Source organism: Gavia stellata, chromosome 20 (assembly GCF_030936135.1).
Source record: "Gavia stellata isolate bGavSte3 chromosome 20, bGavSte3.hap2, whole genome shotgun sequence".
NCBI classification, from domain to species: domain Eukaryota; kingdom Metazoa; phylum Chordata; class Aves; order Gaviiformes; family Gaviidae; genus Gavia; species Gavia stellata.
The window spans coordinates 9,476,604-9,500,575 of record NC_082613.1 but is presented as its reverse complement, the minus strand read 5'-3'; the positions used below and the strand labels follow the sequence as shown (position 1 = coordinate 9,500,575).

Sequence of the window (23,972 nt, the reverse complement as noted above, 5' to 3'; positions counted from 1 at the left end):
CGCTTGCGAGCAGTGTGATTGTGGATCGTACCATAAAAGCCACACGTAGGGCTTATCAGAGTCACTCCAGCCCCAAACCTGAAAAATTGTAGGTTATAACGGCACATTTCTGCCTTACAAAATTTCATTGCTTGTAAACAGAGATAGCTGATCTAAAACCACAGCACGCGAACTGGTGGGACACCACCTTACTCTGAGAAGCTGCCTTCAGTCTCATTTCCCAAGCTTTTTTATTATTATTACAGGTAATTATACACCCCAGGTAGGAATGCCACGAGGCTATCAGACGGATGGATTCAGCCTGCGGATCACGCACAGGCTGTGCAAACAACCCGAAACCCTGCAGGGAGAGGCAGGACTGTGCCTCTCTGGGCGGGAGCAGAGGGCACTGAACGGAGCAGCCGATGGGAGTGCTGCCTTCCCAAGGGATCGCGATTCGTTAATTAAGAGCCCTTTTCCCCCACTGCTTCGCAGCGACAGGGAGGATTTTAACAAGCGAGAAGCAAAGGCTGCCCTGGCCTTCTCAGGTTCGGATTTTTTGGCTGTCAGTAAATTAAATTATGGGCCCCGATTTCAGGAGCTCCCATTCAGTGCCCAATACAGCAAACATCTCCCATGGTGATATTTTTGGGTTTTTCAACCACAGCTATAAATAAGCTATGTGTTTGGGGGCTCGTTCTTTCAGTGAGCATTTGGCCAGGTTGACTGTCCCCAGTGGAGCTGCCAGGGGCTGGATGCAGGCACCTTACATGAACCCTTCCACACGAAATGCCAGAATTATTTTTGTTAAATCCTCCCTTTTCACCCATGCCCTTAACACCTGTGGCTTTCAAACCTTTCATAAGAAAAAAACACCTCCATAAGGTGAACTCCCCCACTGCATCTCGCCCCAAGCAGCTCCGGCAGCGATCCCAGGTAACAGATAATTTGGAGCGGGGTCTATTAGGGGAAGTGGAGCCCCCACAACACGGGCCCACATGTCACCCTCCCCACACACCCCCTCCTCGTGCGCCTGGGGCAGCGGCTCACGCCGACGAGTAACCCAGGCAGACCCGTGACGTCTTCTCAGGTTGTGGCACAGCAACTTAAGAGACAGGAGACCGAGGTCAGCTGCTGCGCCCGCTGCAGGCACCAGCCCCGAGGTGCAAACTCCCCCCTGGGACCCAGCCCCAATACGCTCACATCTGTGGAACAGCATCTGCCTCTGCAAATAAATACCCCGCACCTCCAGCGGGACCTAGCTTTGGCATGCAACGCTATTTGGCTTAGGGCTAGAGCAGGCCAGTCTTGGAGAACCGATTAAAACCCGATGGAAGTGACAGAGTGTTAGAAGGGTCTCGTTTCACATCAGTGGGAGACCGGAGAGGGTCATTTCCCATCACTCATGTTTGAACACCAAAGCTCATGGGTGGCATTAGGAATATTTCAGGAGAAGAACCATATATTAAAACCTCATTCTGTTTTTTTAATACATGTAATAATTAAAAACATGGCTCTACATGCTGGATTTAATAAAATCCTCCCCTTCTGGCAGGCCTGCACAAGCCAAAACCAAGCTTAAAATGAGCGGACAGTGACCCTTCAGAAGAAGGGACGTTGAAAGCGTTTTTGTTGTACTTGTGGGGCGAGGGGAGAGGAAGGGACACAGGACCCAGGACTGTGTTTTGCTGGGAAGCATGACGACATCCAGGGAAGGAAGGGAACACTCTCAGCCTTCTGGCCTAAATTATCTGCTAACACAAATAATCAAATTCCAGGGACCACACTGCTCTGGCGCCACTAAAAGAAGGGGGAGGCCCGGCCCCAGCGCTGCGTGAGCAGGTGGCAGCCCGCGTCTGACCCGCTCTGGATATTCAAGTGCCATATACAAAGTACTGATGCTCTCTAAGGAAGCCAGCATCGCTCGGTATCGTGGGAAGTTTTTAATGGCTCGCTCAAGGCAAGGCCTCTAAAATGTTTATATTAATACTTACATGTTGGATAGCCACTCATTTGGTCTCAGCTGGAAACCAGTCCAAACAGCTGAGAAACATCTGGACGCTAACCTTGGACAACATCTAATCTGGTAGCCCAGGGATTTAAGAGGTCTCTTCGGACGGACAGAAGTTTGGCAGATACCTTACCGAGATCTCTGTTCTGCTACAGTTGTTTCTCAAGTCCTGCTCACTGCTGCGGGATGACACATACAGCCGGTGTACATCCCGATCCCATTTACACAGCAGCTGAGTCTCAACGATTACAAAAAGCTGCAATTAAATATTACTCCTAATTTACAGGAGTACTCCTGAAGGTGCGTGACTGTGCGTGCCCCGCCGGCCCCGAGGAGAAAGCAAGCAGCTGCTCGCCAGCTCACAAAAACACGTGTCCCTCCCCACCACCCTGCCCCAGCCTGCGTGCGCAGGATCGGTGCCACCAAGCCCTCCAGCCTTCCCTCCGCTCCGTCTTCCCTCTGCCTCCGCTTACTACCAGCAAATACACACACATCTGCCCCAGAAAGCCTCCATCATGAGGCAAACAAAAATCCTCTTCTCTGTAGATCTGGAGACTGCTATCAGGCCAGTTATGAATGAGGTTTTACAACAGCTCTATAAAAAGAGCGAGTAAAAGGGAAAACGGACTCATCGTTCCTGATGAAGATGGCTCAAAAGTTTGCTTCCCTTTTCTTTCCAGAGCTCCTGCTTGGGTTTGGTTCCCCCCCCCTCAAAAAGAAACTTCAGCTTTGGCTATCCTGAAACATTCTTTGGTGAGTGGAGAGCTAATGAAATAATGCAACATAAAAGAATAAATTTGAGCCATAGAGAGGGGGAAGGGACTTTTAGACAGACCGTTCGACATTTATTCTCCCCTCCTATTACCCATCAAGGTACCACAGGGCTTTCTAGTCACGTCAGGGAAAAGCCACCAACAACCTGGCTCAAGAGGCAGAAAATTAGGACAGGACCCACATTTCTGAAAACCCTTTGTAGGCTTTATTTAAAAGGAGATAAGGATGAAAAAGGCAACAAGATGCTTGACAGATATGAAATGATGAGAATCTAGCTCATCTCCTTATCTTCCACGTCATCTTCTGCTCTTTGCTTTTTTTTTTTAACAACAAATGTGGGAGACATTGGGGGAAAATGTAAAGGCACAAGCACCAAGGACGTAGCACCAAAAGGGAAGACTAGGAAGAAGATGCTCAATAAAGGCTAAAAAAGTCTCTTTCCTAGCAGAGGCTGAGGATGCTGGCTCTGGTCCAACAAAGCACTTAAGCATGCGCCCAACTTAAATTTGACTTCACTGGGGCTCTTCACAGGCTTAAAAGTTAAGCACGTTCTCCAGCAATCTGCTACAGCAAGACCAGAGAAAAGGAGAAGCTGAATCTTAGTCAACAGCAAGGTTAGCATGCTTTTGGAAAGCACCCTAGCCAAAGATTAACACAATTTCCACTGACTTAGGAAAACTCTAAGCCATCAGAAAAAGCTTCTTAAAGATAAAATAGTATGTAAAAAATTTTAGATATTAAGAATATCACTATCAAATTCTCTTCACCTTCTTTCAGCTCAAAGTAGGTAGAGCTTGAAGCAGACACATATTTACAGGTACATGCAGAACTGGAACTCCCTTGTTTCAGCGTAAGCCTCTGCCAGCTTGCAAAAAATACTGAATTCACTGTGCTGTTTCTTGATGTAGGAAACACTGTCCTGTAGGTAAAGCACTGACCTCAAATGCCTAACGGCCAATTCCCACAAACAGCAAGGTAAGCCACAAACAGCTCCTACAATTCTGGCAAGACACCACAAAGGCAGGTATTTGGCAAAGGAGCAAGAGCATGTCCCACTGCATATCTCTGCTGGGTTTGCTTCCCTCGTTAAAACTGGCATAACTTAGCACTGTTCCTCTACCTCGCACCTGCCTGGTAGTGCCACAGGGAGCTCCGGTATCACAGCTCTGAAGATAGCCGAGATAAAGCGTTCAGAGCAGCCCGTCCCTTGGTCAGGCTGTTTGCCCAAGACCGATGGGCACGGCCACGCTCACCGGCTACTCTTCCCGCTCTGCGTCCTTGTACGACTCTAGTGTGAACCACAGACAGCACTGGTGTCTCACGGAGCTGCTGATGACACTTTTTGGCTTAAAAAAATTGGCTTCCACTAATGATAGTGGAAGAAACTTAAATTTTATATCCAAAGCACTGCAAGAAGTTGTAAGAGTACAGAAGAGGCATATTTAAGCATATACTCCCTACATACACATGCAGAGCTTAATTACAACAAAGCAAGAAGCAAACAACAATTAGTCTTTATTAACAAGTAAAATCTCACTGCAGTGCTGGTTCTCCCCCTAGCAACTTAATGCCTGTACAGTGAGAAAGTCATGATAAACAGGCTTTTAAAATTGAAATTGATTCCGGGTAAATACGAAAAGTGGTTCCCGCAGGAGAGAACATTTAAACTGAGCAGCACGTGCACCTTACTCAGACCCAAGCCTTGCACAGCTTGCTGGCTCCCTCTGCCGTCTTCACACCCCGAGCTGAGCCAGAAGCTCGCTCCACAGCCACGGGAAGCACCGGCAGCTCAGGGGGTTTTATTGGAAGCGTCCAGCGCAGCTGGTACGAGGGCGGCTCACGGACCCCCTGTCCAAGGGCGGCTCATGGACCCTCTGCAGAAGGCAGTGCGGGACAGCTGCAGGGCCATCTCCTGCTCAAACCAGTCTCCTCCCCGGGCACTGCTGCGGCCACCTCCAGCAGCACCTGCTCCAAGGAACAGCATTTATTTTACGGCCAATCCACTTACTTAATTTATTATCCCTTTATATCTTTCTCTTAAGAGACACTGGTTCAGCACATAAACTGAGGGTCTGCAGGGATCAGCTCAACACTTTGCCTTTTCACTGCCAGAGGTAAGATAAATACAGGTAAGACACGGTTTCATTTCCCCACCTCATTTCTGAAGCATAAACAAGCAATCGGGCTGTGGGATGACTGGTCACCTCCACTACGTAGTTTCTAGGTCACATACGCTGACAAAGCTACAACGTGTAGATTCAATGGCAGCTGACTTTCAGGGTGTTATTTTTCCATACTGCTCCTATTTGGTTGAGAGAGAACAGCAGCGCATTGGAGCACTAATGTGTTTAAAAAATGCAACTCCTAGGTGAGAAAATTTACAGTGAACCCCCTTTATTTTTTTTAAAGCACCACCCAACTTCATACGGCAAGTGTTGTTAACACATGGATCTTGCCAGCACAACTCCCGGCGCAGCATGGCCCGGGTCAGGGTGGAATGCTCTAACCTGTACAACTTGCAAAGCAAAACAGAGTTTCAGGGTTTTAAGACCGTTACTTGAAGCACGAAGGTTGGGGGAGGCCCCAAACATGCACCAACCATATCCTCCTGAACAGGGCAAGGGGACTCTTACAACAGCTCTGAAAAACAGAGATAATCAAGCAGCACGCTATAATTATCAAGCATTGTTCCGATTCCCATTTAACATCTTTAGATACCAAGCTATTTTAAATAAACACACACACACGATGCTGACAAAGTATTAGTTGCATTGTCTTCACAGATACCCTCTGAGCTACCAAAGGACTGAGTAGTATTCCATGCTAGAAGCCAGCAGCAAGTGTCACAAAGTTTCACAACAGGTCATTCCCTTTTTCATTCCTAACCCAGGAAGACCCTTGTTTCACCACAACGCTGAAGTGAATGCACGAGTACCTTCTGGCAATCCTCTGAAGTGAAGACGCTTTACTCTTGGAAAAGGCCAAAATCTCATAGCCCTGTTTTTATCCAGATTTGGAGAGAAGGTCAGCTTTTTACACTTCACTATTTGAGGGAAAACAGGTAAAATTTCAGCTTGTGAAGTTCTCCTTGAACTTGACAGACAGCGTAACATGCAACTGTACAGGGACTTGATTTCCTCAGGACTACAGCACATAAAGGTCATTGCAATGACAGAGCACCTTCAGACAGCACATGTACCTAGAAATTCATTTCAGCAGTTCCTTAGCAACACATAACGTTACCAACTGCCAAGTCTACGGGAGTCTGAGGATTAATCTAAAACTAAAGCTTCTCCTTGGCACAGCAGCAGCAGCTGGATAAAGACAATTGCCTTTCGCCACCAGTTTACATACTGTTAGCTAAATGTGATCTGTAGGAAGATACTTCCAACAAATCAAGAATTCCGTAAGGGATCAAAATTCTAAACATAAATACAATTAAAGCCTTCTAATATTAATGCACACTTTTTATTATATTAAAATCAGGCAATGGTCTGATACAATAAAAAGGCTGCTTACGGAATACTGTTATGTTAAACTTTAATTACAGAGGATGTTAAATCCTTACAACTAATATTTTCCTCAAAAGAGTTAATGGAAACATCAATTGTTCATTGACTTGATAGCTGCTGCTTTAAAATGTGTTTATTTTTACTTTTTTCTTTTTTTTTCTTTTTTCTTTTTTTTCCTGTTTTTTTACACAAACACTGAATTTGTCATAAAACTTAGGACACACTAGGTTGGTTGTATGTAAGCTTGCATCCACATTTCAGCAGTTAGTGGTCCAAAACAGTAAACCAGAAAAGGCAGTGATTTGCCAGGATGCAAAGCCAATTAAGGTCCTTATCTGCTGTATGCACCACTTCCCCAAAGTCTTCACTGAAGAGATTTCTCTTCCAAGACTTAGAGAATTCTAATAAAATCTACTACACTGATTTGATTTGTCTGTAGTCGTCACATCTTTAGAAGGGCCAAACGTAAGTGCAACATTTCGTCAATTAACATTCTTGGGTCAATCCAAAGCACCAAAATACAACTATTTGAGCTGGAGTGTGTGTTCAGAATATCTACGTGCAGAGCTTCCCCATTAAAGTTTGGCAGCAGAAGATTTCGGCAATCCTGGTAAATTACTGCTCTTTTCACCACGTCAAAAGCCTATCTAATAACATCAGCCGTGGCCAGCTTGGCGGTGTGGCAGCAGTGCTGGAGGGACAGGGAAAATCCAAGTTTGTGAGCAGAATAGATACTCTTGTTTCCCAGGCTGGTGAAGACTAAATTTGTTGCAAAACCAAAATGATAAGCAGGAGGGAACAGGTCAAGTTATTGCCCCAACGCTTACCCCTGCTGGCCAGGGGCGAGAGGAGTCACAAAGAGGGGCAAAAAGAAAGCAGCACCCCCACTAAAAAGAGGGGAAGAGGAAGAGATTAAAAGAACCCTGAATCCCTCAACCAAAGCCCACGTCACTGGTGAGGGGGACCAGGAAGAGAAATACAATCTACGCCTTGGCCAAAGGGAAGAAGGAAAGCTTGCCCCAGATTATCAGGGCATTTAATAAAAAAATAATAAAAAACCAAAAACGACCACAGTCACATTCAGCCTTTACTAGAGATAGCACAAAGGGAGGGATGACTGAGGTTAGCACACATCCCCATTAGTAGTCCGTAAAGCCCAGTGTAGTACTGGAAGCAAAAACCTTTGTGTCTACTCTAATAAATAGCCCTGAGCTTCGACTCTATTGCAAAAGACAGAAAAAGAAAAAAAAAAAAAAAAAACAACCCCAGGCCAGACACACAGCAAGGTGATTGTGGGATGTATGCTTTCACAGTTAAGTTAGATGTGCCACACTGGTCTTGACAGTAATAAATTTAAATAGACTTTTCCTGATACCAGAAGTTCAGCTATGTGGACAGTGGTTACACGACAGAATTATTTGTTATAGCACAACTTATATTTCAAATGAAAAAAATTAGTATCATTTACAGTATCTCAAGAAAAACTTCCTTTGAATGGGAACTTCCTTTCCAGTATTTTGAGGTCTACAAGATGCATCTAGAAAATTTACTACTGTGGAAAATGAAGACAGCTTAAATTGAATAAGGGGGGCATGGTTTTTTTTTTTTTAATTAATTGCTGTAACATTGTCCTTCAGGTGGCTGAGGAAGTTTCATATTTTCTTTAGACATCATTAGACGCCGAAGCTCTTGCAGAACAACTTTGATACTATAAGAATTCTGCCATTTTGCTAGGACTGATATGGCTCTGGGGTCCACCTAAAACAGACAAAAACACCATTCCTGTCACAATCGATACGTTTGATACAGTTAACTCCCCCACACACCCTCCAACTAAAGATCCAATAAGGAATCTGAGTGGGAGAAACCAAAGAAAGCAAAAGCAAGCAAGTGGTTTCCTAAAAGCATAATAAATCCCCGTATGATGCAACTACTTGTGAGTTGCAAAAGGGCAGGAAAAGTAAATTCCACGTTTTGATTTCAGAACATACTTGGCTCCTATACTTCCCTTCTACCCCCCTTTCCTTCTACTCAAAGAAAATGACACCAGCAAGCAGTAAGTAGTTAAGCAAGTTGCATGTATGAACAAAGCATTAATCGAAGCTGCACATGAAAACCACGTTAAAATGAATAAAAACCAAAAACTTACCACTCCATTAGAACTATTTACTCCATTCATATTAATTTTTGTTACAAATCTTACAAATGGAGGTGCTTCTGGATACTTAGGCCCACATTCTATTTTAAGGCTGTATATTCTGTTTTCATAAATTGTCTACGGGGAAAAGAAAGGGGGAACGATTACATCAGGCAGTTCAATACGCATTTGGTTAAAACAGTGGTTACTTTACGGATATGCAAACTACTAAACATACAGGCAGCCATTTATATACTATGCTGGCTACCTCTGTTTTGGGTTCATTTTATAATATTCAGAGTATCAAATGTTACCTCTTCAGGGTAATAAATTCTACTGGTCTTTTAAGCACCAAATATTCATATAAGGAATGAAACTAGCATTGCTTCCCATTCAACAACAGAAATTATTTTTTACATCGTCATATAGCTCAGATACCTACTTTTCAATCAATCTTTATAAAACAAAGCTGCTTTATGAATTTACTAATTAGACATACTACCTTGAAATTGAAGCCACAGCTTTAGCTGAGGCAACTCTCTAAAGTCAGCCTGTCCTAGAACTGCACTTGAAAAATATTCTTTGGTCATAAACCAATGTGCCAGTTCTCAGAAAGGGGAACGCTCCAAGATTCAACACATTGCAAAGTACATCCTGATCCCAAACAGCATTATCACTTTGTCTCCACAGCAGTAACACTCTGTAGTACTTAACTGCTAATAAGAGAGAAGTCCTGGATTGTGAATTTTTAACTAACCAACCAACAGGTATAGAGAAGAGACAAATCTAACAAGGCGACATTGATTCTTCAATATTTAAAATTCATAAAAAGAAACAACAGTTAATGTTATTCTGCATTCCGAGAATAACTATTTTTGATGTCCTGATCCGGTGCAGGCTGGCACAGAGCTCTAGCTAAGCTGGGCAATGCAGGCAGCTGGCAGACATATACCACAGGAACAGGATCACCATGGGGAAGTTTAGGCAGATAAGCTCTCCAGATTTAGAGCTTCTGACACAACTTCCTGCACCTTCAACATTGCAATGAACTTTAAACTCACAAGGCAGCGACCACGAGCAAAAATCCGGGCAAACATGTGAGCGCAGAAGCCCAGAAGCAGCCAGCAGCTCCTGCTCACCTGTGACAGCAGAGCACTACGGCTCCACCAGGATCTTAAGAATGGTTGCCCAACGTACCAAAAGTTCTCAATATAAAACTCCATGCAATCCCTTTCAAGGGCTTGTTATGCCCCTGAACTTCTTAATATTTCCCTTAATATTAATGAGTGTTTTGATGCAAACCACTACCAAAAACATAAGAACTGACTTCCTGATTCAGCTGCTTCTCACGTGTGCAAATGAAGCGGCTTTAAAGCAGCCCGCAGCCAGCCACAGTGGGACCGGCACTCGGCCAGTGCTGGTGGCAGTGGTACCTCTCAGTCACTCCTCCAGTGCCTCGGCCAGACAGCCTTTCAGATGCCCAGGCAGGGTGGTGACAAACTGAATGCTGTCACAAAGTTTTGGAGAAAAAAAGTCATCCATCAGCTCTGCTCTGCCTGCCCAGGTCTCCTGACTGAGTCCCTGAGCACGCCTTGTGCACAGAGCAATTAACAGCCCAGAGGTTCGTGCAGCTCTTCAGGATCTTTGCAAATAACTGCACCGCATTAAGACCAGTGAATGGAAAGCCTTGACCATGCACATGTCTACAGCCAATATAAAATACGTGCAGATGAAGCTGAGTTTTGACAGTGCCACTGTTTTTAAATAGCATGTATAAACAAGATGAATCACTGGCTGCGAAACCATCCGCACAAAGACTGGGAAGGAGAAGCATGCTTCCATGTATGGTAGCAGGGACACTCAAGAGCAGCAGCACGTATCTAACTCTGCACTACGGTTCATTTTTCCCTCCGGGATGCCTAACATAAGATTCTTCCACCTGCTACAAGCGTGACTGCTTTCTACCCAGAGGAAATAGGATTTTAATTTTTTTTTCCAGAGCCAGTATTCCCACATCCTACTAAGAAAAAAAAGGTAATAATATAAATGAGTACGAACAGAGCTAAAAGCAGGACAGCCACTTAGCAAACAAGAATGACTAAAAGTTCCCAGAATCTCTCTCAATGCAGCCTGATACTTTCAAGCAATAAGCTCAAAAGAAGTCAAGATACTTTTGGGAAAAAAAAAAAAAAAAAATCTATATTCGTGTGTCAGAAAGACAAAAGAGGCACAGCTGAACCATCTTCTGTGACAGTCCTCTAGTCTTGGTTAGCAGTATGACACGAACTACAAATTTCTACCACTACTGACAAGTCAGCACATGCCTGTTTGCACATTTCAGTTTGTATTTAATTTTCTAAATTAGATTTCAAGGTTGCTTAAATTTTCCATAAAGTGTATGCACACAGTGAGCTTTCTTCACAGTCTTAATGCAGGCTCATTAACACTCTCCTAATGTTCTAAAATCAAATGCTGTTCTAGAAAATGATTTGGGCATATCATAAACAAATGAAATGATCATGAATGGGGAGATGTTAACAATGGCAGACAAGAAGTAAACAACACTTCTGGATGAGATAGAAAATACTGCACATGCAGTGCCATTATAATAGAAATTCTTGTACAACCTCATCGTATGTCAGAAAAGGCAACTGACAGAATGGAAACACATAGGGCACTAGCATGATAAAAGGTCTGTAAAGGTTTCCATAAAGAGATTGAGAACACTGGAATTATTGAGAAATGATACTGAGGTCAGACATAGAAGACAACATCTACTATTGCAGGAAGAAGAATCAGCTACTTGCACGTCATGGTAAGGATATTAAGGAAACAGAACAGAGATACACAGTGAAACTGGAGACAACAGACAAGTTTTGTTTTTAGAATACATGCATACATACAATGCACAATTAAGTCCTCAAGTTCACTGCCAGAGTGGAGACTCGCAGTTTAGAAGGGTTTGGGGGGAGAAGAGAGCAAGAAAGCAACAATACTACAACAAAGATCAGTAGCATTATAAGAAGCTACTTTGGGAGAGAACATTCAGAGAAAAAACTGAATTCATTAAAATTTGAGTTTCCTGAGTTAGCTGAAACTCTACAAGAGCACGTCAGTACTGCTGCAATAAAAACCAACCCATAAACTCAACACGAAACAGCAGAAAGACTAGCAGTACTGAACAAAACATCCACGTTTTACCTACATTAGCTCCATATGTAATCTCACTAGCCGAAGGATTTTAAACCTTGCTGTATTCAAGAGTACAGGATACTAGAATCCTGGAATCTCAAAAGTTATGTCTTAATGAATCTGTAAATATAAAGCAGACATGTAACAGAACTAACCAGAGAAAGGCACTAAAAATATTCCAAATTATAAGCAAAAAGACATATAGATACATGAAACCCATTATTATACAGAACTTGAACCTTCAACATAAATCACTTGCTAAAGTGTTTTTTCACTCATTTCTGTTTTGTTTGTTTTCTACTTCAGTGGTTAGATTAAGAGAAGAAAAGGGGGAAGAAAAAAAAAGAGTAACACTACTATTTTAATATTTAAGTGGATACTTACTCTTGGAGGCCCAATAATCATTCCTGTCCATCTTGTAAGTGTCATATCTTCATCATCTTCAAGGCCCCAGCTAACTGTTCCATCACCTACTCCTTTCTGACCTTCTTCAAGTTCTTCCAACAGACGAAAATTACGAGGAACTTTTACTCCTGGAAACAATGAGAAAAATATTTTGAGTTGAGAAATCTAGTAAAGAAATAAAGCTAGAGTAATTTCACTGACACTTTTTGTCATTCTACAGAAAACATTTTGGGTAAAAACATAAAAATATCAGTATTTTTTGAACTACAATATTTCAACGCTATGAAAAAGATATCCCCATATTTAGCTTGGATTTCACAGGCAAAATCAAGCTATCCACAATTAAACATGCTAGAAGGCTGACAGGCCAGATACTAGGGCAGGCAGTAAAATGAAAGTCCATTCAGAGATACACATGGTATTATGGAGCTCTAATTAGCACTTGTCTATATGATTTATAGTATAAAAATTTAGAAGATTCTACAAAATGACACCACGAGAGGCTTGACATCACTCAACTCACTCAGAGCTTTTAAAAATACTATTCAAAGCAAATAAAACTCTCTCATAACATTAGTAGGTTAATTTGAAGTTAATTTAAGTGGGCTTTGTCAGCAGCAATAGCATCCTTTGTACTTATGACCTCCACCACCAAGGAATTTCAGCACTTCTTAATTGCTGGCACATTCATCCTCTAAACACACAGCGAAACAGGGAAATTTTCTTATCCCCATTACATTAATGGAAAACAACGGCATAGAGAGCTTAGGTGACATATCCAAGGTCACACATTATGTCTGTGGCGAAGGAGGATCCTGAACCCAGGCCACAGGGGACTTAATTACTCACCCTTCTTCAAGGTATCCATACCTCAGTCATCACAAAACATGAGTGCACTCTGTGCCACCACTTGTCCTTTGTATTGGGATTGCATGGAAAGGTTTTGGTAGTGGGGGGGAGCACAGGGGTGGTTTCTGTGAGAAGCTGCTAGAAGCTTCCCCCATGTCCAACAGAGCCAATGCCAGATGGCTCCAAGACGGACCTGACGCTGGCCAAGGCCGAGCCCATCAGCAACGGTAGTAGTGCCTCTGGGATGACATATTTAAGAAAAGGAAAAAAAAACCCTGCGCAACACCAGAAGCAGTCAGAAGAGAGGAGTGAGAATATGTGAGAGAAACAACTCTGCAGAGCCCAAGGTCAGTGAAGAAGGAGGGGGAGGAGGTGCTCCAGGCGCCGGAGCAGAGGTTCCCCTGCAGCCCGTGGAGAAGACCACGGTGAGGCAGGCTGTGCCCCTGCAGCACATGGAGGTCCACGGTGGAGCAGATATCCACCTGCAGCCCATGGAGGACCCCACGCCGGAGCAGGTGGGTGCCCGAAGGAGTCTGTGACCCTGTGGGAAGCCCACGCTGGAGCAGGCTCCTGGCAGAACCTGTGGACCCATGGAGAGAGAGGAGCCCATGCTGGACAGGTTTTCTGGCAGGACTTGTGACCCCGTGGGGGGACCCATGCTGGACCAGTCTGTGTCTGAAGGACTGCACCCCGTGGAAAGGACCCACACTGGAGCAGTTAGTGAAGAACTGCAGCCCGTGGGAAGGACCCAGGTTGGAGAAGTTCATGGAGGAGTGTCTCCCGTGGGAGGGACCCCGTGCTGGAGCAGGGGAAGAGTGTGAGGAGGAAGAAGCGGCAGAAACAATGTGTGATGAACTGACCACAACCCCCATTCCCCATCCCCCTGCGCCGCTGCAGGGGAGGAGGTAAAGAAAAACGGGAGTGAAGTTAAGCCTGGGAAGAAGGCGGGGGGAAGGTGTTTTAAGATTTGGTTTTATTTCGCATTATCCTACTCTGTTTTGATTGGCAATAAATTAAACTAATTTCCCCAAGTCGAGTCTGTTTTGCCTGTGACGGTATTTGGTGAGTGAGCTCCCTGTCCTTATCTCGACCCACGAGCCTTTTGTCGTATTTTCTCTCCCCTGTCCAGCTGAGGATGGGAGTGATGGAGCAGCTTTGGTGGCTCCTGGCGTCAACCCACCACATCCTTCCAGGTACCTGGGTGAAGTGTGTCTCTCTCCAACAACAACAAAATTATTGCCAGGATATGTTTAATAAAGTTATTTTCACCTGACATACAAAAAGGTTGGAATTAGGGTTTGGAGTTCCCCCCCCGCCCCCAACAGTATGAAGTTAACTATTCACCAGCACATAATAACAGAAAATCATAATTAATCCCCTTCTTCACTGTCACTTATTTAGCACAGCAGAAAGAGAACGGGAAATCAGCCTTTCAGCGTATAAAGTGAACCCAGCAAACTTCTCGGTCAGAAGCCAGCACTTCCAGCATGGCCTGGGCACCAAACTCTGAGGACACCAGAAGGGACCAAGTGCTTTAAAAATCGTCTCTGTAGCTGCTTAGCAATGTGCAAAATACAGAGGATCTAAGGCATTGTGAAATGTAGCAGTGCTTAAAATTGAATAACTCTGGTAGCTTTAAAATCCCTTTAAGTATATTAATGACATAAAGAAACTAAATGTCAGTGATGATTTTGCTGTGGAATCAGAGTTGCCCAAATTTCATTCACTACAAAGTAAGCATAAAAGAAACCAAAAAAGCAAATTAGTAAAGGAATTAGTTTGTTGGCTAGTTTGATACACATCTAACATAATGATGTTCAAGAATATGCTGGGGAAACATGATTCAGTAACACAGCTGGAGCAACAGTATGAAGAGAAACCCAGATTCAGAAAAGCGGTGTCAGAAGACACCAGACCTGCCCTGGCTATACCGAACCACACGTATGGGCGCTGCTGAGCGCGACTCAACTGCTGCTCCATGGCAAATCTACATCTTCAACTCCCAGCGAGACCGTGCTGTTACCATGGCTGCTGAGTAAGACAAACCTTTGGCTGCGAAAGGAAATCAGTCAGTTGGGGCTGGTGAAGCCATCGCCATAAGATTAACTGAGCCCCAAACCCTCAGTGGTAACTGGACCTCCTGGGGACCACTGTCACTTCCCCTGCACAAAAACCTCCAACTTTTCCCCTCCCAGTAAGTCTTAAAACTAAGTAGTATGTACCTTGTGTCCCTTAGGCATATGAAGTTTCAAGTATGCAGTTCATACCTGAATCATGACAGATTAGCCAACCCATTTTTAATTATATTCCCAATGCTCTCCATGCTGTAGTTAGGGGAGGCAGAGAAGAGAGCAGTCTAGCTCCAACGCAGGGGATAAGAGAGCTGGGGGACAAGAGAAACAGATGGAGTACAAGTTGAAGGACAAGGTCCCACCTTTACTTACACACACATTACCTATTTCACTATTTTTGCTGCAACGGATGCACGGAAGAGCTGGTGATAGGGAATGACTCACGGCTGTGCGATGCCTGAAGCTGCTGTCTGGGCTTCAGCCCTGCCTGCTGGCACCCGGGGAAAGAAACGGCCAGGGAAGGACAAACAAAAGGCGAACAAAAGGTCCTTCTGGAGGGTCAACTCCACCCTTCGGTCTGACACAGCAGCTCTTCGAAAATGCAGGTGACACCGTAAAGGAAACCGTCCGTGGCTGTTATTAGAAACCCAACCTGAGCCTCTCCCTGCTCGGAGAAGCAACAAGCTGAAGCCAGCAGATCTGCCTCGAATGTGTTGTGTTGCCAAAAAATACTCTCTCTTCTAGACCACAACATCACAATACTTAACAAGCATCATCTCAGCCTCCGTACTTCAGTACTTGATAATACCACTTCATATTTATCAGTGGTGCAAAGATAATTTACTGATATTTACTTAGACCAAAACAAATAACTTAAGAGGAACCAGCTTTGTAGTAAGCAGACACAGGCTACGCACCAAAGAAAGAAACCAAAAGCCTGTCTACCCTTCCTCTGAGCATCACGCACCCTGTTCACAGAGTGAGGCAGGAATCCTGCTTGAAGAAAATTATATGATCACGTAATTAAAAATGACATCATCACGTATATATTCAAGGAGGCCACAACCAAGGTTGAAAGGCAGCCTTAATTCTGACATTTGCTAACCAGAGCTAGGCTTGGCTTTACAACCTTACAGGAAGAGAAGTCAACTTTATTTCCAAGCTCTCCCCAGGTACAGCTGCTCTGATTCAGCATGAATCAGAGCCATAAAAGAGTCACACAGGATTTTAGAGTTCCCTGACAAGTCTGAGGTCTACAGAGAGCTAGCTACTCATATGGTGCACTGGCTCCTATCACACGGAAAAAGTTAAGGTAAGTTATTACTAATTCCACAGCAACTGCTCACTTGTGAGCACTACAGCCGCATCAGTAGCAAAGGGAGGTGGGAAAAGTGAAGTACCCATATTCGAGTTTCTATGCACGTCACAGAAAATAAAATGATCATGGGAGATGGTTGGTCACTTCACAACAAATCACCCTGTCCAACAGCATCGTTACCTTCTAAAAATGTTTTATCCCTATGCTAAAGCTCAGGGGTGTAACATGGGAGGCCAGCACCTCAGCCACTACGGAAGGCAAGTTCAGAGTCATATCAAAGATATTAATTCAGCTCCCTCGACAGGAAGAACACCACACATATACAAATAAAAGACTCTGGCCATATGATCATAAATTCTTTAAATAATTTCTAAATAACCTGCCCTTAAACAAGGCAGAATAAAAGACCAGATTCACCCTTTTGGTCAGCCTGGAAAGATGCATGAAGCTAGCAAACCAACCCTACCTCCTCTTCATTTGCAATGGCCTGGAGCACTCATGGTCAGCTACCACATCCTGCTGGGGCCTCAACCTCAGAAACCACACCAGCTTTATCACTTGTGGTCATACGCAAACATATCATCATCATGTTTGCTGTCCACCAAGATTCCTAGAAAGTGATCTGTTCTAGGCATACACAGTATTTGCCAAATAACTTCAATGGCTAAACCATGGCAGATTCAGAGTTAGGAGATGTCCTACACCAGCTAACACAACTGTGAGTCAACTGTGTGTCATTCTCCCACCCCCTAATAAATACCTTGCATAATCTTTTTAGTGTAGTAATAGAGACTTTCACTTTCAAGGCAGTAACCAAAACAAACCTGTTTTTCTAAGAATCCTTCATTTAACACAAGAAAAACCTAAATAGTAAGAGGCAACTAAAAAGTAATCAGTCGAAAGTACTTTCAGTTATGCATTTTAATTTAGCCTTCGCTATGGTTCAAGACTCTCAAAATAGCAGCTTCATTTTATACAAAAATACAGTAATCTCTAGATAATTGCTTCACTTGCAGCTTGCCTGACTGCACAGAAATACTCCCAGAAACGGAACTGAAAAAACATTTCAGAGCAAAACGAGATATTTACCATTAATCACACCAGCACACCTATGAAAGCTAAATTATAACTGTACTGACAAGGTAAGGTCTCCAATGACACAGGTTTGTACAGTCTTTCTAAAAGTTCACCTTCTAGCAAATGTGCATTTGTGAAGTCTCAACCCTGCAATGCTAGTTCACCAGTTACAAAAAGTTCATGAAATATCTTTATGGCAAACTAGAGAACAAAACTAAACCACAGACTGAGTTTTCCAGAAAGTCAGGATGTGTACTTTACAGAGTTTAAAGTCGCAGTTAAGAAGCTGCTAGGTTTTAGGTGACATCCTCCACAGCCTTCAAACAGAATCAGGACCTTCTGTTTTCCTTGTCAAAAAATTCACCTAACACCAGCGCTGCCAGGCGGACCAATACTGACGAGCCTTCGCCACCACGGCACCTCACATCCCAGCTGTTTCCTCAGCAATGAGTTGCAAGACTGAGACAGCAAGCTGAAATGAGGACAAGAGAAGTCTGATCATGTCTGGTCAGAATCTCACTAACGAAAAAGGTCTGAACTAGGAAAGAACAGAATTATTCCTGGAAGGCAGTTAAATGCCAACGTTGGACATTTAAAGACCTTAAAGAACTCCCAGATTTACTTTATATCACAGCACTACTAAAGATACACAGATGTACAACTGTGTATGTCTTACGACAGTTTTAGAAGTGATCTTACCAGTCTGTGATTTTTCTCATCCTAAGTTTACATTCACGTGAAGTACACAGTATGTTTTGAACATGTTAAAAACAATACTTTCTGACAGACTATACTTTTTAATCTTTTAATTTTCCCCAGTTATATAGTGGAAGCAATTCCAAATTCAGAAACCTTACCAAGCTGAAAACAGTACAGTGAAACCAGTGAAATAACATGGACAATATGCCTTTGAGAGTAGATCCTCTTCTTGAATCTTTTTCATCAGTGACAGTAGAACAAAAAATACCCCTCTCAAAAATGTCAAGAATACATTTCTCTTGCCTTTCAGAAGTGAAATCAAATTACAAGCCTTTCTCTTCAGGATTAAAGCATAAATATACTGCACAGAACACCTCAGTAAAGCACACAGAAAATGCACTTCACTCCTTAGGGGCTCTAAAAAGGGGAACCGTCTTTTTGCTGAAGGTTTCTTGACATCTTCACCGATAACGGGCAACTTATCAAATTGGCCTTTCAGGCTAATTTTAACTCTGCTTTCCATACCAATTCCTGATTTACAGTAACTCAAATGAACTGAAGTCCAATAGCTTTAAACACCTCTGTTGCTTAAATGTCTTAAAGCCCCTCCTGTTGCTTGTTTTTGGGTATCTGATATTCAGCCTTAATTACATATTTTCCAATATACTTCTCATCTATTTGCAGAGATTGCAACTACTGAAAATTTGATAGCTTACACTTGCGGCACTGCAATTGTAAGAAATAAATAAAACATTCCTTGTCACAATAGTATATAAAGCTTCTGAAGTGATGGAACATTTAGAACTGAATAAAAGGCTTTCAGCAACTGTGACAAAAACTTTCAGGAGACAGGAACTTGAGATTTCTTCCGTCATCTTTATAGTAATGAGTTCCACTCTGATAATGCAGACAGGTACTGAGAAATTTTGCAGATCCAAAATAACTTCCTGAGCACTTGAAACAATCTGAAGTGTTTTCTGTTGTGTGTAAGCTAGAGTGCTGGTTCTGTCTTCCAATACTTGAAGCCCTTGGAAAGAGCTCTTTAAAGAGCACATTACATCTCTTAAAACATTTAAGACATTTGTCTGAGGCAGGCTGGCAATATCATTGATGTCTGAAGCCAAGTAAAGCTTCCCAGCAGCAGATGAGTTAAAATTCAATGCATTCTGTGGCTTGTATCGCATCTGAAAACCAAAACATTACCAGCTCTGCTAGAAGTTACTCTGGAAAATAAGTCACCCTGAACTAGCATCCTGAACAAAATCTTCACACTGAACCTCACCAGGGAACACCCCACCATTTCCTCTTTGTGTTGTGAAAAGAAACGGCTGTTACTGACTGAGAGCCGAGCGCTCTCCTCCAGCTGCCTCTTCTACCTGCAAAGTATCGCTAGGTTTTCTTAAATTCACACCACGCACCAAAAGGTGAATGCACAAGTAGGTTCATCGATTTTAAGATAAGCTTTGAAGAGCAAGATGCCACACAGACAGACTAAGGCAAAGTTACCTGTTCGGTACGGGACTCCAGTTTAACACCAGAGCTGACAAGCACAGGCGGGGAGCGGCAGAGGCAGGACGCACACCGCCCTGGGGTTTGCTTCTGGGCCAGGCCCAGGTCAGACTTGGGAGGAAAGTGCACAAACTAATCAGTAGGTGGAAACTGCGTCATTTCATCTTGACTTGCAGTAGTTAAAAACACCCTAACAACCTGAAAATCCCAACCTTCATACACCTTACAAAATTTGTCAGTATTATATCTTCTACGATTCTTACCTACTTACATATTTAATACCCTAATGAATCATTTTAAGTTCTCAGCCAGAATGGCATTTTTCAAATATATTATGTAATTTATATCATGAAAAGTAGACAGTAGACATGAAAAGATTCAACTGACTATCCTCTTGTAAGAGCTTTGAACTATTTACCTTTTCATTTAATCTACTGCATCCTTCCCTTACAATACACAAAGAAGCTCTGCAATCAACTCCTCTAGCACCTGCTATTTCATCTGCTCTTACAGTCCATCTTATTTAAGAAGGCATAATTTATCATCCCAGTTTCTCTTCAATTTCTTTTTCCCTACCCTTGAGTATTTTACTTACAGACTTAGAAAGTACTTGGTGGCTGGCAATATTTATTTTGAGATAACAATGACTATTGTGTGCAGTGCACTCCAAAGGAGATATCACAGTCCATTTGCAGAGGCAAGGTACACCTTCTATACCCTTCAACACGCAGTTTCTTCTGCATTGTAATGTCTCGTTTGCTATTCACAAGCATAACTTTGAGTTTACAGCGACGTTATGGGTCCCCCAAGAATTACAAATATGTACTTTTAATATACTGTACCAAAACCGATCTGTGCTCTTCTCTGTTAGCAATATTAAGGCACATGTATCAGCACTATGCCTGTACACCTACTGAATTGTCCTTCTCGAGTTCTTCACATTCCTCTGACTTTGAATAACTTAAATCTGGGCAAACCATTTTACTACTCAGTGGTTCCAGGCTGTTGGTAAATGCAGTGCCTATAACAGCCCTGCAACAGAGCCCCTAAACAGACTTATGAGAGAAAAGTGGGTTAAATGAGGTCATTAAACTTTTCCTAGGATGAAAGTGAGAAAAACAGGATTCCACAGGCCAACACGGCCAGGTTTTGATTCATTATAATACCAGCGTCTGCAGGACAGCGACGTGGAGCAAGCTCCTGCAGTCTAACTGCAACACAGACTCCACGCAGCCCAACTTCCCTGCAGGCCCACGGAGCACGTGAGCCTCTGAAGAACCCTTGATGTCTCGGCTGGATCACCTCTGGTACCTGCACCAGCTGAGCGTTCCTGCGTGACATCTCAGTCTGAAGGATGGACAGACATACACTTACAGTTTGGGGTTTGTAGTTTCCTATGAACAGCCTTATTAGAATGATTAAAGTCAATCCTTTCATATATTAATTGCGTGTGTGGGAAACCCACATCACCAGTAACACAGGATTGTCCTCTATGTAAGTGATACTGGTGGACCTTGCACCATACATAACATTTCTTCCAGGTGAGGGGTTCCCCCCCCCTTAATTATTTCTACCTGTTTATTAGATACAAATATAAGGCTTACCTGTCTACTTCCCAGGACCAGCCCTATGACTTCAAGTTACAGGGACATTTGTTACCATTTCTTACTCTGGGTCAGTAGCTGCTTTTAAAGAAAGAATGAGTATTTTTCATCCTCAACCTCTGTTTAAGCTCCTTTGCTGAAACACTGTAAACTCAGGATATCAAACACATTCATGTGTTTTATAAACAAATATGAATACATTAAGATTCCACGAAACAAGTGTTAGTAAAATCTGGTTTATATATGAGTAAAGATACTACTAAGCTACTTGCCCAAAGCCCCACAGAGAATCAATCAGCAGTGGAGAACAAGGTGTCACTTCCAGGCTTTATTTGTATGTGCTAGGCAATGCCTTCAGTGCAGCGTCAAGAAGGAACCACACAAACTGCATTGCAGTACCACCACCACTATCAGTAACAGGACACTATGTTGTTCTCATCAGAACAGGACAATCTCCATCCTTTACTCATGCAACAAGGAAACGCAGACCACTGCTCGTAGGGAAGCCTATGATATACAGCCGGACAAAGCTCTAAGGCTGCCATCAATGTAAGCTGCTCGTCTGTATCTGAATGGTCTCTCATACTGAATTTAGGGTGTACTGCAAAAGTTCAGTGTTACTGCAACACATGTTTACAAGTCACACACTGATTTCTTTTTTTCTTTCCCTAGAAGCAGTTAAACACACAGATCTCCTGAATAGCTGAAGTGCAGTGCTTGTCAGATGCCCACATCGTAGAAACAAGAGACTGAGGCCCCTACTCGCATCCACCTGGCTGCATATCGCTTCCTGCTTCCAGCACTGAAGACATGAGACAGCTTTCAGAAATCCATGAAATAATAGGAAGCAATCCAAAAGACACAATGTGGGTAGCAGATGATGGTTAACGACAGCTTATCGCAATGACTGTTTGGTGCAAAAGGAAAGCTGTGCAGTAGGACTAGCTTTGGACTTCATCACAGTCCAAATCCCTTTCCACACATACCCCTCTGTGACCACCCAGACAATTAATTCACGAAGCTACACTGGCTTAAAAAGAAAAATATTTGCCTTGTTCTTCCAGCCAAATACAAAATGAAAAGTCAGCAGCTTGAAAGGATTATTGAGAAAGTATGGGAGCCAGAATAATGCGACATAAGAGGGGGGAGTAATGCTCCACTACATTTTTTGTGTATTTTAATCAAGCGTTCCAATACCTCACAATAACGTATGTTCAAACACAGATCTGTAAAACATAATTCTCAGGACAGCATCCACTGCATTTTAAAAGTGTTTTTATAAACTCGATAACTATGAATTATCTGCATTGTGACAGTTATTCTTAAAAGTTGAAAGTGATCATCGACAGAAACCTATCTGTAAAAAAAGAATTCCAAAATATTTGTTGTATTTTCATGAGCAGCCTTCTGGTGATCTCATATTTAAACTTCAAAGGAAGCAATCTGAAAACAAGTATTAGAGTGGCACATTTGAAACCCCTATATGGACTTATGAAAACAGGAAAATGAAACTGGCTAAACAGAAGTGAAACTAATTTATTCCACCTGTCAAAGTTCATTAGAGGATGTCAGCAGAAGAAAAAAACATTCAAAATCTAGCTGCAGTATTTTTGTTTAATGTGTAATGATAAATGCAAAGCTAGGATTTGCTTAACTACTCAACGCAGGTGAAGAGCAATTTTAAAGGGGGGAAAAAAACAATACTGACTTCTTGAAGCACACTCGTCCTGACAAGGAAGTTACATCCTTCTGATCTAACAGGAGGGTACTATTAGTGAAAAAGATTTTTAAAGCAGCTAAATTCACCCACGCCGCTCTGGTTAAGGCTCAGTGACTACTGAGACCAGAGAACCGAGGGCCGGCTCTGACCACACGGGACTCGCCAGAAGAGGAGCGCGGCACGACCAACGCCTGCGCGGCGGCTCTGCGCGGACAGGCACGACCCGCCGCCCCGCGCGGGCTCAGGCGGCTGTCAGCGGCCGGGGCGCCCTCGGCCCAGGTCCGCACCTCAGGGCCGGGCCAGCGGCTTCGGGCCCGGCTGGCCCCGGGCAGGGGGTCCCGGCCCCGGCAGCCCGGCCCAGCGCCAGCGCTGCTTCCCGGTGCCAGCTCGCAGAGAGCCGCGGCAGGCTCCCCGCGGGGCCCGGGCTGGCTCCACACACCCCTCCCGGCCCCGGACCGGACTCGCCCCGCCGGGGCCGCTGCCACCGCGAGGCCTCGGCAGCCCCCGGGGAGGCGCCGGCCAGGCCCGCCCGGGAGCGGCGACAAAGGAGCGGGGACCAGCTCCACCGCCCCCGCCGGGCCCCGGGCCCCCTCCAGGCCGCACCCCTCCGGCCGGCCCCGCCGCCGCCTCCTCCTCCTTCCCCCGCCGCCGCCCTCGCCCCTCCGCCGGGCGCCTCCCGGCCTACCGCCTGCTGCTGCCGCCGCCCCTCCAGCCCCAACACACCCAGCCGGGCCGCCTGGCCGCCGGCAGCGCGCCGTGCCGCCGCCCGCGGGGGCCGTGGTTACTCCGCGGCGAGGAGCGACCCCCCCGGCCCGCGGCCCCGCCGCCCCGGCGCCCGCTCACCCGCACCCGTGGTGGCCGCCATCTTGCGCCGCTGCCGCTGGAGCCCCGCCCCCTCCCACTACGTCAACGCAACGCGGGAAGTGCGGCTCGGAGGGCGCGGCGCGGGCGGGCGCTCTAAGGGGTAGGCCGCGGCGGGGCGGGGCCACGGAGAGCTGCGTGGTGCACGCAGGGCGCCTCCGTCGCTCCGTCGCGCGGGCGGGCTCCCTGGGAGTTGCAAGACCCCGGGGGGGGCTGGGGCGGGGGCTGCCGGCGAGGTGAGCAGCCCCCCCGG

General features: G+C 44.5%; 1 protein-coding gene across 2 annotated transcripts; it reads right to left on the bottom strand.

Moving 5' to 3' along the window:
• Positions 1-4,151: 4,151 nt before the first annotated feature.
• Positions 4,152-23,726, bottom strand: UBE2V1 (ubiquitin conjugating enzyme E2 V1). Of its 2 annotated transcripts, none has more exons than XM_059827042.1 (4): positions 23,702-23,726; positions 11,990-12,138; positions 8,426-8,551; positions 4,152-8,034 (listed from the first exon to the last, which is right to left on the bottom strand). In XM_059827042.1, the coding sequence occupies exons 1-4, from the start codon at positions 23,721-23,723 to the stop codon at positions 7,888-7,890; spliced, it is 444 nt and encodes a 147-aa protein (XP_059683025.1). In that variant the 5' UTR covers positions 23,724-23,726; the 3' UTR covers positions 4,152-7,887. The 2 variants fall into 2 exon arrangements, with proteins under 2 accessions (XP_059683025.1, XP_059683026.1); XM_059827043.1 differs by having other exon boundaries at positions 23,708-23,726.
• Between the last annotated feature and the right edge of the window lie 246 nt (positions 23,727-23,972).

Excerpts from the sequence above, each read along its gene's own strand:
- UBE2V1 (XM_059827042.1), bottom strand. The coding sequence starts at position 23,723 with ATGGCGGCCACCACGGGTGCGG. Across the intron at positions 8,552-11,989 it reads TGATTATTGGGCCTCCAAGA|ACAATTTATGAAAACAGAAT; the intron begins GTAAGTATCCAC and ends TTTTCCCCGTAG. Across the intron at positions 8,035-8,425 it reads TAAATAGTTCTAATGGAGTG|GTGGACCCCAGAGCCATATC; the intron begins GTAAGTTTTTGG and ends TGTCTGTTTTAG.